We start from the raw sequence: 16571 nt of genomic DNA, 5'->3' as shown, positions 1-16571 counted from the left end.
CACACACACACACACACACACACACACACACACACACACACACACACACACACACACACACACACACACACCTCTTTCTCAGCGAGTACAGCATCATGTTCATGCTGCTCTTCGGGGAAACCCGAGGGACAGGAAGTGGAACAGGAAGTGAGATCTGAAGTGTGACAGCTGCTCCGTCTCCGTCTGTTCGGGGATTTAAAGCAGCGGGAAAGAAGAAAAAAAAAAGAGAGAACGAACCACTTCAGAGGTAAAGAAACGGAGCTTCCTGTGAGATTCGGAAAGGCCGATGAAGAATTCCGCGAGGAAAGTATATGGAGAGGGAGAAGAGAGGGATGAGAGATGAAAGAGAGGCGCTACTCTCCCTTCCGTCCCAGAGGCCCTCTCTCTCTCTCTCTCTCCGCCTTCCAGCCCAGACTCGTCTCCGGAGCGCCGATGCGTCGTCGCGGCGGGTCTCGCTTATCAATATTTTCTCTGCGGTGAAAGAAAATGATGAGAACAAATCGGAGCGATGGAGTTGAAATGTCACTCCCACCCTTTAAAAATAAATTAAACATGCATGAGAGCGACTTTTAAAGATTTAGTGCCGCCTCGAAAACGATTTCTGCTGCAAAAACAACGACAAAAAAAAGGCGCCCGTCAAAATGATTGTTTACCGCTTGATGAGGATTGGTGTGAGAAATATGAGTTCACGAAGCTCAGCGTTGGCATTTTCCAATCCGAGTCGACCGCTTCATTAATAGTTGATGAGATCGCAGCGGGGGCTCTAATTGTTTGCGACCGAGACGACGGGCTGATGAAATAACGATAAAGGTATGAATACGAGAGAGGAGAGAAGCGGGATGAGCAGAAGCGATGAGGGGGAAGAATGAAAATTAAGGTTATACAGGTAGAGGAATAGTGAAAGGGGAGGGGAGGGGGGGGGGGCAATCTGGATGAAAGCTGGGGGGACAAAAGTGGGACGAACCCAAAAGAAGTGAACATTAGAGGTGTGGAAGAGGATGAAGAGTCGCTTCAACGGCACACGGACGACACTGAACGGAGCGGAATCGGCTCATCGGACGCCGACTTGGATGATAGCGTTCGCATCTACGGTGGCTGCGAGGGGTCAAACCACAGCGAGGGGGGGGAAAGCTGCAGAAAAAAATTGGACGACGGAAGAAAAGTTTCCGAGTCGGAGGGTAAAAAGCGATCGAGACGACTCGTTTACAGACGGTAAATACGGACGTGTTCTCTTAAAAAACATGTTTAGTCCTCTGCTTGAAAATTAGCATGACAAAAAATTAAAAAGGGTTCTCCATGCAACCATAAGGGCTATTTGAATACTTTTGATGCGTTAAAATAAAAGGCCATACATGTGATCTGTTGTTCAGATGTGTAAATAATATCAGTCTATATGTTAAAGATACATGAGAATACATGAGATTACATGCAAATTCACTTTGGTCACGGCCTTGTGTTTATATTTTGTTTCCCCTGTATATTTAGTATTTTAGTATTAGTACTTTTATTGTGTTTTGTGTTTTATCTTTTATTAATGCTCTAATGTGCACCCGCTGATATTTCCCCACTGTGGGACTATTAAAGGATTATTTTATCTAATCTAATTTTAGGGTTAAAGAGTAAATGACGGTGGCACACAGCAAACATTAATAAGTTAGTTTCGCCCACAAAAAAATAAAAATAAACACTTTGAAATGTTTAAACTTCTCGATAATATATTGCACAATGTGAACATTCTCTCTGAAATGTTTGACTGACATTATTAGCTACGTTTTAGTACAGACAGCTCGGTCTGGAAGCATGCAGAGTGATGATTATTATATCCTTAGAAACATCTTCGGCGTTTGAAGAGGCTTATTCCCGTTGTTTCATTTGATGTGCAGCATTAAGAGATTTGCTCAAAATTATTTCATATTGATCCCATAATTACGCCACTCGCCCCCACATGGGGTCGTGGGTGCAGCAGGCGAGTCGCTGCAACATGGATATTCTTCAGGTCGCATATTTATTGATCACATTTGCCTTGCGACCGTAAACCAATCGGGAGGGACGGCGGTCGTATTGACCGAGCCCCGGGAAGCCCCGCCCTGCCCGAATGAGAGCGGCGTACGTTCAGTTTATTTAAAGCCCTCTTGGAATATTACCCCGAGGTGAGGGATGTGTGGGTGTGTGTGGATTGTGGATTAGAATGAGTGTGAAAGAAAACAACAAAAACAAGGCGTGTGTTTGGCATTGACCGAGCAGGAGGAAGTGTTTCCTGGCGAGACATATGGCACCAGCTGGAGTTCCTACAGCGTCGATGTGATAAGTGGCTTTGTTCTACGCTTCCTCCCCATCATCAAAAACCGGGAGAATCTACAGTTCCTTCAAATCCGCCGCATAACCAAATAGTTTTTTCCGTGTCACGAAAAGGTTATAAAAGGTTATAAAGGGGTGCGTTCCATTCGTGAAAAGCCCGCCTGGTGATCTGCTCCTATGAACAATGTGCTGGAGGCCTGTGAGGACACTTTGGATTTGGTGACGTTGTTGCAGATGCATCACTGAACTTGTTGTTCCCTCACGGTCAGGTTTGCAATGTGATGAAAGAAAAAGGGTTTTTATTATTTTATAATCTGTTTATTTTCACCTTCGTTAGAAGCGGCAAAAGAGTCCTTAGCGGTGAGGAAAGGACAGAGACAAGGACACAACACTTAAGTTCAGATTTGATCTTCAATTCAATCAAATGATCATGAACAAAACGATTTTTTTTAAAACACAAGAAAACTTTTAGCAGAATCCGATGAAAACTAAATTCAAATGTTTATATATCCCAAAGAGAGAAGGGAAAGAAGAAGGAGACAACATAATCCACAGATGTTGTATTCACACCGGATTGGACCGGGAACAACCGGTTAAATGAGGTCTCAAGTGAGAGTATAAAAAGAGTCAAAGACTACCCACAATGCACCTGGTGCCGATCCAGAGGACCACATGAACGCTTCTGCACACTGCGTTTCACTGGGTGGGGAGCGGACTTCAAACTGTCCCACTGTGAACATATCAGAGTCATGTTAGTGACACTTCTGTCATGTTAAGATAACAACAAATAAAATAAAAAGATGTCTCGATGTTTCATTGATGAATTATTCAGCGGACAAATCGGGGAGCTGCTTTCTAAAGGCCGTCGGAGAAGGTGCTCATCCTCCACGACACACGGCAGCGACGGCACTCTGAATATGAAACGCTCTGAATGTCTGACGCGACGCCGAGGGAAAAATATGAAGAGAAAAAGCAAGAAAAAAAGAGCAGGGAAAACAGGAAGTGACAAAACTCATCCCGTCCTTGAATCTCCGGGTCGAGTGACTTCAGATGATCGTCTGTCGGCTGAAGAGGTCGAGGGTCACGGCGGAGAGGAACGCCGGCATGCTCTTCTGGTGGTGCAGGTGGAGGGCCACCATCTCGCCCAGGGTTTTGGAGAACTCGGTCTCCATCAGCTGCATGCTTCCATTGGAGCCCTGAACACACACAAACACACACACTTATCAAAAGACATTATCAAACAATAAGACGTGTTTTTTTTACATCCATCTCCAGAGAATTTTTTTTAAATTGAAGCAAGAACACTTAAAGTTGTTATTGTCTACAGGGGATTGTCAAGTGTGTGTGTGTGTGTGTGTGTGTGTGTGTGCGTGTGCTACTCCTTCACAGCAGGGTGGAGGCGTCTAAATCTGTGTGGATTAATTAAAAGGAACGGAGGAGCAGCTCGGGGCGATGGAGTGAAGGAGAAATGGATGAGAGCGAGAGAACGAGGGATAAAGTAATTAAAGCATCGCAGGGATGGAGGGAGGTAGCGAAGGAGCGCGGAGAGTCCCACGGCATGCTGGGAAGAAAAAGGGAGACCGACCGAGGGACGTCCCGTGGCATGTGCGAGAAGACACGTAGATCTGGGTTTGACGAGTATCACGAGGAGGCTCGTAAAAACAGACGGCGGAGGGAAATAGACAGGAAGTGAAAAAACAAAACAAAAAAATCATTAAAAAACGTCTGCAAAATGTAAATGTAATGGCATTATATAATTTCCCAGATTTTTTTTACTGAGTCTAACTAAGTTAATGTTCACGGTGCGATTTGAAGCTGAATACGTTTCTTTTTGTATATATATAAATATACATATTAATCCCACTTAAGCTCAGCAAGCATTATTATTTGAAAACTGAAAAAAAGACTTTAGCTATATGACATTGGAAAGGGAATTCCTGATGCAGGAAAGAAACAATTTAAAAAGAAAGAAAGAAAGTAAGACCTACTTGATAAACCAATTGGCGTACTTTCTCTCTCTCACATACACGCGCACACACACACACACACACACACACACGTCCACTTCTGTGAGAGCAGCGATAAATCTCCCCGGCGAGAGGAGAACTGAACTAATGACATTCGCCGGCTGACCGCGCGACGCCAGACGCCGAGAGAGAGAAACGGGCCCTGAGACTTCGCCGCTCCAAAAAAATAAATGTGCACCTCGTAGAGTCGACGCTTTTCGTCTTCACTTGGACGTCAACCGTGCCGGTTCATCCGGTGGTTCCGTTAAACGGGAGCGTCGCTGCTTCATTCCGCTGCCGTGGTGTCTTCTCAAAGAATAACTCAACACTACATCCAGTTTGTCGAGTTAGAGGACGACGGCTAAACTCACTTTATTATGCTATTATTCAACCGGGGCAACACTTTGCGATTATTGTCATTATCTGCCGATTATTTTCTAGAACAACTGATCAAAATGTCAGACGGTCTAAGCTGAAATATATATATGAAAAAGAAATGAAAAAATCTGCATTTTTTTGTTGCTGAAAACAGAAGTCAATGCCATTTTTTTCTCCTAAAGAATTATCTAAATTATTAATATATAATAAAATTACAGATGGTCTAAGTTGAAAAGATATATATGAGAGAAAAAAAGCAAGAAATCTCCATTTTTTGTCACTGAAAACAGAAGTTAACCCTTGTGTTGCCTTCGGGTCATTTTGACCCGATTCAATGTTTAATGTCGGTGTTCTTTCGGGAGTCAACAAACAAACATAAAGTACCTCACACTTAAACTTGGAAAACAATATTAATTCTAATAATTTTCTGGAGATTTTAATAGCTGGGGTCATATTGACCTCAAGGGTAAAATATGTTAGTAAATATAAAGTTAACAGGAGGGTGAAACATTGAATCGGGTCAAATTGACCCGAAGGCAACACAAGGGGACATTTTTTTCTCCTAAAGAATTATCTAAATTATTAATAAATAATTTATTGATTCCACTCTTTAGTGTTTAGTGCACCAGCTGTTTACATGTGTCGACCTTTACCCCCCATCCCGAAATACAAGGCGACATCACGCTCGCTGCTGAACTCAATGCTACCGCGGAACAATTATAATTAAATGACCTTTATTTCTATTGCGCCTTTAAAAACAGGCAATACAGCAGCAGCGCCGCCTCTCCTCCTTATTCAGCATCTACTGGCCCTTCGTGATCGTATGCAGTCGAGAGGATGGAGGGAAGAGATTAGGGCGGAGGATGACACACAGGACTGCAGCCGGATTTGTTTCGGTGGTGCGGTAAGCGCCTTAGACGACTGGGCCGCCATGACACACGACCACACCGCTACTTTAGAGATGTAAATGAGCACGCCGGCCCCCTTTAATTGGTTCATTATCAAAAAGTTAGGAATCTTTTTATGGACAGGGTTCTTACACATTTTGACCAATGGATTTCCAGGACTTTAAAACAAATTTCCATGACCAAACTGAAATCTCGGTATAAACATAAAAAATATAGAACATTTTGCGTATCGAGAGCGTACGCTGGCTTATATTTTGAGCGTCTTTCTTTCAAAAAACATATTAATTATTTCAAACTCGGCGTAAATGAACATGTGATTATATAACAACATTTCCATGACTTTAATGATTTAAGTTATTTTCCATGACTTTTCTAGGCCTGGAAATGACCATTTTAAAATGCCATGACTTTTCCAGGTTTTCCATGACTGTACGAACCCTGTATGTAAAAAAAAGAAAAGGAAAAAAAAGGACAAGTTGCCTCTTCTGTTAGACGTCACGTAAACAATCTGATCCGATCTCAGTTACTTTGAGATGTGTGTAATTCATCTGTTCACCATCTTCTGTCTGCTGCACTATGGCGACGTTTCACACCGTTAAAAAAATAATGTTTCCCCTCCATAAATCTATTCAACATTCAGCCGGTTAGACACCTTCTATTATCTTTAGGAAATTAAATATATATATATTGTTTTTTTAAACGGGCCTCGACAGAAGTCCAATAATTCGAGGCGTCTCCAATAACCTTCCTCACTAGACTCCTCTCGCCGTGACTCTCTCGATGCATCTCAAATCACACGAGCGCGACAGACCGTGTGACGCCGCCGTGACGCCGCCGTATCCTCAGGCTGCTGCGCTCATCATATAGCTTGTGCGAGTGTGCGTGTGCATTAGGGCTGCAACAACGAATCGATAAAATCGATAAAAATCGATTATTAAAATAGTTGGCAACGAATTGCATTATCGATTCGTTGTGTCGCGCGATTATTACGGCGCTCAATACGTCACGGAGTATAAACAAAGTTGAGTTGAGCGCAGAGCGGCGCAGGAGAAACAAGAGCGGAGAGAGAGAGGAGAGACGGAACGCTGCGTTGTGAGAGCCAATCAGCGCTGAGCTGCTCCTCTGTTGATGAATCTAATTGGCTGCTGCTGCTCACGTGGCGCTGGATGCGGAAGTCATTCACGTCGTCGAGACATTCACGGAGCTAAGTGCGCCTCCGGGTGACGTTATGAACCCAGACACCAGGGCGCTACATGTCACGACGTGTGTGGCATTTCCACAAGAGTATAACGTAGAAAACGTGGTTATTTATTCCGTGGCGGATAGCGGAACATATTTTTCCATGGAGAAAGGCAACGGAGATAAGCCACGACTCGCTGTGAGCGCTGCGCGTGCAGACACCATTTAACGGAGCGGAGCAGCGCGTGCGCTCTGATCGCTCTTTAAATGAAGTATCGATACAAAAAATATGCTAAATCACATCGTTTTTAACATACTGGTACTTTGTTAGTATCGCTGCACCGTGCAGCGTGACGGCAGCAGATGTAGCGGACTAACATTCAAGCTAACCCAACTTCCCAAACGCTGTGGACATCTGAACGCTGATTGGCCGAGACGCGACACGTCCCATCAAAGATGTTTTATTGCGAAGAGCATCACTTCACATTTTTTCCGCGTCTCACTGCAATCTCAACGGCAGCGGGCCAGGTGAAAAAAATAATAAATCGGAACGCGTCTCTGATATTGTTCAGGGGGCCACATGGGGACCACTGCTCAGGAGAGGAAAGCTGTCAGTCTGTGACGGTTCATCACCATGGTGACCAGTGAACAGGTTCATCACCATGGTGACCAGTGAACAGGTTCATCACATGCTGACCAGTGGGTCTCCAGGACCTTTCCATGACTTTAAACCACATTTCCATGATTAAACATTTTGTGAAAACTCTGTCTATATGTGACAAAGTGAGAAGATGTAGTATTTAAACTAACAATGAGAATTCCAAAGCATACCGTATATATACCGTGTAAATTAAAATGTGAATAAAACAAATTTGCATTACTTTTCCAAATATTTTGGGATTTTATTTTTTTCAATTACTTTTCTAGGCCTGCTAATAGCCATTTAAAAATTCCATGACTTTTCCAGGTTTTCCATGACCGTACGGACCCTGTTTTGAATAAAGGGTTGAAAATTAAAGTTTTTTTGTTTTTTTATCCGATTAATCGATAGAATAATCAACCGATTAATCGATTATCAAAATAATCGTTAGTTGCAGCCCTAGTGTGCATGTGTGTGTGTGTGTGTGTGCCAGTCATTAGAAACGGCTTTTTTGGGGTAAATGTAAATGGAGTAAATGTGCCACGTTGTTTAAAACAAAATAATACAATTCGAAAAAGACACATTTATAATGTCTCAGTATATCTTTCTTTCTTAATACAAAGTGGGTAGTGCCGGTACACATAACTGATAAAGTTAGCCTGCGTGTCCTAGAGAAGGTTCACACCGTTTTCAACAATATCTTCCTGGCTGCCGAAATGACTGTAGGGAGGTTAGCCAACACAAGTACGGCTTAATTCATTTTACTAATATATTGTCAGCTGGTAAAAACAGGAGTTTTCTTTTTTATAAATCAGCAATATTCAAATATTGACCGTATCAATGCATCTGCATATTCACGCTTCCTTACTGGATGTTCTTAACAATATCTGACCTTTATGAAAACAACAAGGTTCTGTTTATAGATGGGAAAATAAATGTACGCTGGGGGTTTTAAGGGAACACCAAAGTGTCTCCGTCATGTAAATAAAAACAAAGCTCTTTGTTTACCCGGGATCGGCGGTAAGAATCAAAGATGTAGACCTCTATAATGGAGGCGAGGCGTGCCACCCCCATGCTTCCCCCTCCTTTCATTTGCCCATCCAATTAAAGGAAATCGATGCCACCTGGCTTGAGATGGGGGGCGGGGCTTCGCAGTGACCTCATCCAACCGAGGAGCCGCACGCGGCCCGAATGACAATCGGGCTCCTCTCCCCCAAAAAGGGAAAACGAGAGTCAGAGTCGAGGCGCTCGCCACAAACGCCGGGGAAGATAAGTGGAAACACGCGGCCGAGGCCGAGGAAGATAAGCGCCGACGCCGCGCGATTCCCTGACCTTGAAGCGAGCGTTGCCTCGACGCTTATTATCCGTAATGCGTTTGTTTTTCCCCCTCTGGGCGATGTCCGTGAACCAAGAAAAGGTGGAATAACACGAGTAGCTCTGAAACCTCTCCAGTCCAACGAGAACCGCATTAAATCCTTTTAGTGCCCAGATAGAGAAATCTATCTGTGTGTTGTTGTTGGTTTGAGAGTCTTTTAAGATCTCGGCGCCGAGTGGATGCATTTACAGCGGCATGAAATAAAAAAAGAAATGGCAAAATCAATGGCAGTGTGACGAGAAGGCCAGTAAAGCAGTCTGATCTCAGCTTAAGATCAAAAGGATTAACGGGCGAGTCTTTCCCGTATCCGTCACGCGCACCTGTTTTTACACTAATTTCTCACACACACACACACACACACGTCTTTGCAGGATCCAATTTGAAAAAGTGCCACGCAAAAGCGTGGCGGCGTCTCACACACACAATGACGACGACGACAGCCAGATAAATAGCCCGCAGACCTCGACACACACACAGACGACTTTCTCTTCTACCAATCTATTTGTCAATCATCACCCACTCCTTCCCTCCCTTCCTCGTTGCCGTCTGCCACACTCGGCTTCGTCCAAAAAAGCACTGGGTTACCAGGGGCAACCGCCATGCGAGACATGGCCTTCTTTCCAATTTGTCTGGCGAAAGTGGCATTTCATTTTTTAACACTATATATATATATATAATTTTTTATACATATATGCATAAATATATATATTTGTATAGAAAAAATCTATATATTAAAAATCTATATATAAAAAATATATCTGTATATAAATTTTTTTTTTAAATATACATATATAATTTGTTATACATATATGCATAAATATATATATTTGTATAGAAAAAAAATCTATATAAAAAAAATCTCTATATAAAAAAATATATCTGTATATACATTTTTTTGAAATATACATATATAATATAAAAATTATATATATATTTATTTATTTCATTTTGATGGTGAGACAGGGCCGCATTGTGACAGTAACTGTTGTAAACGTACTCTCAGCCGGTAATAAACCATTGCTTCTTTCACCCTTTAAAATATTCACCAATCATGACATTATTCTTGTTAATGTAAATGTGACCGATCCCGATTAAATGACACCGTATTAATCACGGCAATATGACAGACTGTGGAGACTTTTTATGGGACCAATTTGGATGATTGCGACGCATGAAAAAATAAATAATAAAACGGCATCAGCCACAGAAAAACAAGAGAGCACACAACCCGGAGAAGCCGCCCCGCATCCACATCTCCATATTTGATGAGCCGCTTCTGTTCTCCGCGGCGGTGGCTGTCTGAGACGGTAACGATTAATCACCGCTCTGCCACAATTCACTTTTGAACTCTCCCAGGCTCCTTAAAGACAGCGCCTGTCTCTGTCTCCCCCCCCCCTCCCTTCCTCCCCCCCCCCCCCGCACCCCCCGCATTGATTTCTCACCAGTTAATCTCAAAGTGTCGGCGGAGATGAATAGAAAAATCAAAAAGTGTCCAATCTGATGCTCATTTACACCTTTGGCTCCTTCCAGACCCCCGACCCCCGGCCCCCAATACCCGGTTGTCTATGGATGTCCGAAAATAAACAATTCCACTGCATGTCAGGGCTGCCGACTGGTGGGCTTGGAAAGAATTAAGAAAAGAGAAACAGAAGCCAAAATTAATTGTTCATCAGAAATATGCAGATGAATAGCTTTCAATTTAAATGCAGATTTGGGCATTTTTCTGCAGGAGGATGGATGAGAGATGAGAGGCTGACAGAAAGAGAGAGTCAAAATTTCTTATTTATTTCTATCCATATTTATATTCTAATGAGCTTTTTGTTTACCTTCGTGAAAAGCATTCTTCATGTCTGCGGGCCGTAATTAACAAATGGCCGTGCACATCCAACAGGGAAATATTTGACTGATCAACCTGATCCTCACCAGCATAAATACATTAAACATGGTGATTAGTTAATAAATGTTCAAAGAAATGTTTGCCCCAACTTTTTCCCGAGCACTCGCGGATCCTCAAAATCCATGCAAATGTAAAACTAGTTCATCGTGATGTCGGCTGAATAAATGAAGACATTGTTCGTACGCATTTATAGTCCTGCAGTTTTTTTAAATCAAGATATCAGTTTTCATTAGCCGGGCTTTATTTCGGTCTTCTTTCATTAACAGCGCCAGGGCTCGACGTCCGACTTCGTCCTTTTGGGAAGACAGAGGAAATGTTTCCGTGCCCGATAGCCGAAGCGATATGTCCGAAATGGGAAACGTGGGCCTCGAAATAAATAAAGAAAATCAACAGTGATTTGCAACAATTTGCCAATTAAATATTATCCATTTGCTTTGTCATCTGTCCTCTAATAACAACGTGGAGAGCGGGAAGCTGAGGTGCAGTCTTACACACTTCCATTAGAGCCGCTAACCTCCCAAAACAAACCCGCGGAGACGCCGTCTGCCCCGCGGCCGATTAAGTTAATTACATCGAAAAGTAAACACAAGCCGAGTTAAACTAAATAATCTAATGACAGTTAACACCAGCGACGCAACGGTGCTACCTAATGGGATCATTAAATGTGGACTCTTGAATATCAGGTGTGTCATCTAAAGCTGTATCGGTAATTAATTTAACATCAAACTTAATGATTTATTTACGTCTTCCTGAAAGCTGGTCGTGAGGACACGACGGCCGAGTCCACCTGCCGCATACCGCCGCGCGTCTGAAAGTTAAAGATCACATTTACGTCTTCACACACGAGGCGGCGTTCCGCTTGCTCCGACACGGCGTCACAATATCCGTAAATTCCACCTCTTTTGCAGTGAAACATTTATATTAACCCTCCTGTTACCTTTAGGGTCAATTTGACCACATTCAATGTTTAACTTCGGTGTTCTTTGGGGTCAATTTGACCCCAGGCTGTTTTTCACTGTGTCAAACATATAAGAACTAGAACGGGCACTCGGTAGAGCGCATACCTTCGCATATCACAAGATTGGGCATTGAATTATGAACATTTCGGCATTAGTTGCATGCCAATTGGATAAAAATTGACCGCGCTATGGTAAAAAGAAGATTTTGACCTTTCCATGACCTTGACCTTTGACCCGATCGATCCCAAAATCTAATCAAATGGTCCCCGTATAATAACCAATCATCCCACCAAATTTCATGCGATTCGGTTTAATACTTTTTTAGTTATGCGAATAACACGCATACAAATAAATAAATAAATACACGGCGATCAAAACATTACCTTCCGCATTTTCAATGCGAAGGTAAATATCAACTTTTTAAATATATTTAAAGGGCTATTTAGGTAGTCAACAAACAAACATAAAGTACCTCACACTTAAACTTGGGGAACAATATTAATTCTAATAATTTTCTGGAGGTTTTAATTGCTGGGGTCAAATTGACCCCGAGGGTAAAATATGTGAGTAAATGTGAAGGCAACAGGAGGTTAAATGAACCCGTTTTGGCATGCAGAGGATATATGAAAAACATTCGCAGTGCTTTGTTCTCCTCCTGGTTTATCATGATTGTGGGCGCCTCCCCCGTTAGCCTTTAAGCCGCAATTTCATCATACGTTCTCCTTTCAAACTCCACATTAGGGCCCTGAACGCCACCTTTGATTGACAGGTTATTAGTCCGCTGGTTACGAGACGAGTGATCGACCTTTGTGAAGAATTAAAACAAAAGGCTGCGCTAGAGTTCTCCCCGTTAACATTCCAGGCGACGTGTTTTTTTTAATGTGGAGGGGATTTACAGCCAGAAGTCAAAGGAAAACACACGATGTGCTGCGAGCAGAGTGGACCCCGAGCAGAGAAACGGAAACATTCGTTTGGAAAAGGTTGAGACGCGCTGCAACAGCTGGGCGTTCCTGAACCAACCGTGAGTGTTGCCGCCGTCCTGTGTCCGTCAACAAGAACACAGCTGCTGCTGCTTTGAGTCGTTAAGGCAATGAACGCATCTCATTGGCTCACACACGCACACACACACACACGGTGAAGTACTGTCGAGGCTTGTTGGCCATTTCTTCGTTGAGTAGGTGAATGTGGGCCGTGGGCCGTGAACCCTGGGTCTTGTATCTCAGGCTCACCACAACATCACGTAACCAACATGTTGTGAAAGCTATCTTTTCTTTTGGTTGCATGTTGGGTTTATCCCTCCTGTTACCTTTCGGGTCAATTTGACCCCATTCAATGTTTAACGTCGGTGTTCTTTGGGGTCAATTTGACCCCAGGCTGTTTTTCACTGTGTCAAACAAATAAGAAATATCAACTTTTTTATATATTTAAAGGGCTATTTAGGTAGTCAACAAACAAACATAAAGTACCTCACACTTAAACTTGGGAAACAATATTAATTTTAATAATTTTCTGGAGGTTTTAATTGCGGGGGTCAAATTGACCCCGAGGGTAAAATATGTGAGTAAATGTGAAGGCAACAGGAGGGTTAAATACTCGTAGTGGATTGTTTTTGACCTTGTGTGAGACGTTGGTGATAAAAGAGATAATAAATAAATAACCTTGAGGAGCTCTGTGCACTAAAACCTTTCGCATGGATAAATATATCTGACTTTGAGAGATGGGAACAGCGTGCAGCGTCTTTGTTTTAAATATATTCGGTGAGAAACATCTGCACGATTGTGTTTTCCCGCCTTGTAAAACGTGAGATGTGAAAAGCTTTAATGATGTGGCTGACGGGTGAGCGTGGAGTTACGAAGACGACGTCGATGTGCGAGTCCGCCGCTCCGCTCGGGAACGAGCTCCGGTGGACTTCAGTGTGGTATCACGTTACCATGGAGACAGCAGGCATATGTTCCGATCGACCAGAGGAGCCAGTGACTGACTGTCTCACACACACACACAAGTATAAGCAGGTATAAGCAGGACAGGAAACTGTCTGGAGAGTCAAGTTTCTGGAACTAACTAACAAACTAACTCTCTCTTTTCTCGTTTTCAAGGGGAAAAAAAAAAAGCATGTATTCATGTATTTCGTATTCCCATCTCAGTTTTTGTGTTTTGTTTTTTTATGCTTTTGCTTGCTTTTATAGCCATCCCATCAGCATACATATACCAGCGCAGTTTTTTTTTTTCAGTGGTGAGGTCCCGGCGAGCCTCCTTCCTTTTCTTCATTGGAGAACTAATAAGTCATGATCACTGTTATTTCAATAACAACAAAAAAAGAAGATCGTCACAAACATTCATCCACAAACTCACAAACACCGGCTCAGTATGTCAACGGAGCGTTCTTCTAGAAGCGCACCGGTCTCTACTCCATTATGTCCAAAACGATGATTACAAAGACTTTAATAAATTGATGGATCGCCAACTGTCCTTTAAAAAAACGGCATAACGATTTTTTTTTCTTCATACAACCTACTGGCTTCAGTCAATCGTGTTGATGTGGTGCAGTACGTGGCATCCGGTTTAAATTGAGCTCACTCATTTCCCTTTACTCTCTATTCAATACTAAATAAAAACATGGCGGTGGGGGACAAACACACCTCAGGAGGCTCTGATCGTGATAACGCTCGAGTGACATCCAATCCGATCGCTCTGAAAATGCGGCCCCCGTCGCTCGCGGTGACCCTGACCGTTTGGAGCCGTGCTTTTTTAAATGTTATTTGAAAGAACTGAAACGGACAAACGACTCGGCCGTCCCGCGCTCACTCCCGGGCCAACATGGCGTTAATCATCCCCCCCCCAGCGGCGGATGAAAACAGAGACGGGTCATTACGACTAGACAGCGTTCATAAACTGTACTTTATTAACTCGACTTTATTAACTGTCCCGCTCTCTCGCACAGTCGCAAATTATGTTTGGTTCTTTTTCTTTAATAAACATCCTCCTCCTCCGCGGATCCTCTTTCCTCCCCTCCGTCCCTCTGGAGGTTGACAGTTAATTGGGAGAGTGCGTTAATGAGCTGGCCCCGAGACTCTCTCTCCTCCTTTCATTAGGGAGGGAACGCCGGTGAGGAGAGAGTGTCAGGGAAGTGAAGGAGGAGGAGCAGAGGGGACGAAGGGAAAGGAACAACAACAACTAAAAAAGAGAGACGGAAGAGTCAACCGGTCGATGGGGAACAGTTTGGAGAAGTTTTCGGTCCCCGCTGTGGAGTGTGTGTGTGTGTGTTTGTTTGATTGTTAATGAGCTAATCAATAGTCGAGGTGTGTATGGCCGGGAGAGGGTCTGCAGCTGGAGATTACGTAGACACACAACCTGTATGACTTGTCAGCAATGTACCCTGTTGGTGAGTTTTAAAAAAGAGTTGTTTATCCCTCTACAGTAAAAGAATGCGCCTCGTCAGCGTTATTCGGGTGAAAAGTGTGTAATTTATTCTAATAGCTCGAGGACTTTATTTTTTTTGTTTTCTAGAAAACTTCTCACCTAACCCCACCTTACCTCCCGCCTTTGACCCCAATGAATAATTTCAATGTGTCTTTCAGTGTTCACAACAAAACAACAAGTGCCTCACACTTAAACTTAAAAAACAATATTAATTTCTAATAATTTTCTGGTTTTTTGAGGTTTTAATAAATTGAACCCAAAGGGTAAAAAATAGTAATGTTAGTAAGTAACAGGAGTACAGGAGGGTGAAACATTGAAAATGGTCAAAATGACCCAAAGGCGGGGGGAGGGTGTAATATTGATTCGGGTCAAAATGACCCTAAGGCAACACAAGGGTTAAAGCAAACTAATCAAACAAAGTCTTCATCCTGTTTTTCTCAGACTTGACTTTTGTACCTCGTGTTCATCGGAACGTCGACGCGGAGACACGTGAACGCCGCAGAGCCGCTTCCCCTCCGCGGGAAACTTCTGCTGGGAAACGTAAATGCAGTCGCTCGCTCCCACGGCGAAGACGTTCGTCTCGCTGATTAGCAGAGCCTCATAAATACCTAATCACGGATGCTAATCAGCCCTCTCACCCAGGGTGGAGCTAAAATTATAAAGTACACACACGCGCGCTCCCGTTCGCCCAACACACACACACCCTCCCCCTTGTCTAAATAATTCCGTCATCACAGATGTTTTAACATAACGTTCATCCATTATTAATTGACAAACAGCATTTATCCACACGACCTCCGACTGAGTCACGTTCACTGGTTCTTGTTCGCGACGTTAAAAAACGACTTCGGCCGCCGCGACATTTGATCTCACACTTTCAACCTCTGAACGACAAAGTGAACAATACATTCCTCGCAGTCATAATTACCGCCACCGTCGCCTTTGTGTCTCCGCCGTTCCCCCCCGGTTAAACTCACGCAGGGCCGACTGAGCGACGGAGACAGAAAAGCGTCTCATTTAGACTTGAAACATTTCAATTACCGAGCGAGGGAGCGGCGTCTCGGGGCCGAGCGGCGAACGCGAAGAAAGGGCGAAGGAATCGTTTGAATCGAGGGAGCGACACAATGAGCGAACGCGCGAGAGGATCCGGAGAGGGGGAACGTGACAGTTGCAGGTTAAACAGCTTACGCCATAGGAGGGGGGATTTGGGTGCCTCTGCTAGAGGAGCAAATTAGCAGGATTATCTGGCAACCCTGTGAATAACATTAGAATCCTATTTGAAAAAGACTTGCTTCCTTGTATAAAATCCTCCATTTGCTCTCCACTCACTCGTTCCTCCTGCCACACTTAGTCCATCTATACTCTCAGAACTCAGATTACACTCACACAAACTTGTAAAGAGCATGTTATGTGTGTGTGTGTGTGTGTGTGTGTGGTTTCCTGTAAGTGTGGGTGTAGTATTCCATTAGGAGGACAGGACTCTCTGCTCCCATGCCAGTGTGTCGTACACA

At 43.4% G+C, this 16571-nt stretch overlaps 1 protein-coding gene across 1 annotated transcript in view; it reads right to left on the bottom strand.

Moving 5' to 3' along the window:
- Positions 1 to 2782: 2782 nt before the first annotated feature.
- Positions 2783 to 16571, bottom strand: part of mad1l1 (mitotic arrest deficient 1 like 1) — a 50088-nt gene continuing 36299 nt past the window's right edge. Inside the window, exon 18 of the mRNA XM_056410096.1 lies at positions 2783 to 3494. Within this exon, the coding sequence (XP_056266071.1) occupies positions 3345 to 3494 (150 nt within the window). The 3' untranslated portion in view covers positions 2783 to 3344. The remainder of the gene's footprint in view (positions 3495 to 16571) is intronic.

The sequence above is a fragment of the Pseudoliparis swirei genome, chromosome 24, assembly GCF_029220125.1.
Source record: "Pseudoliparis swirei isolate HS2019 ecotype Mariana Trench chromosome 24, NWPU_hadal_v1, whole genome shotgun sequence".
NCBI lineage: Eukaryota > Metazoa > Chordata > Actinopteri > Perciformes > Liparidae > Pseudoliparis > Pseudoliparis swirei.
Note: the sequence above shows the minus strand (reverse complement) of the source record. Positions and strands in the feature narration are given on the sequence as shown.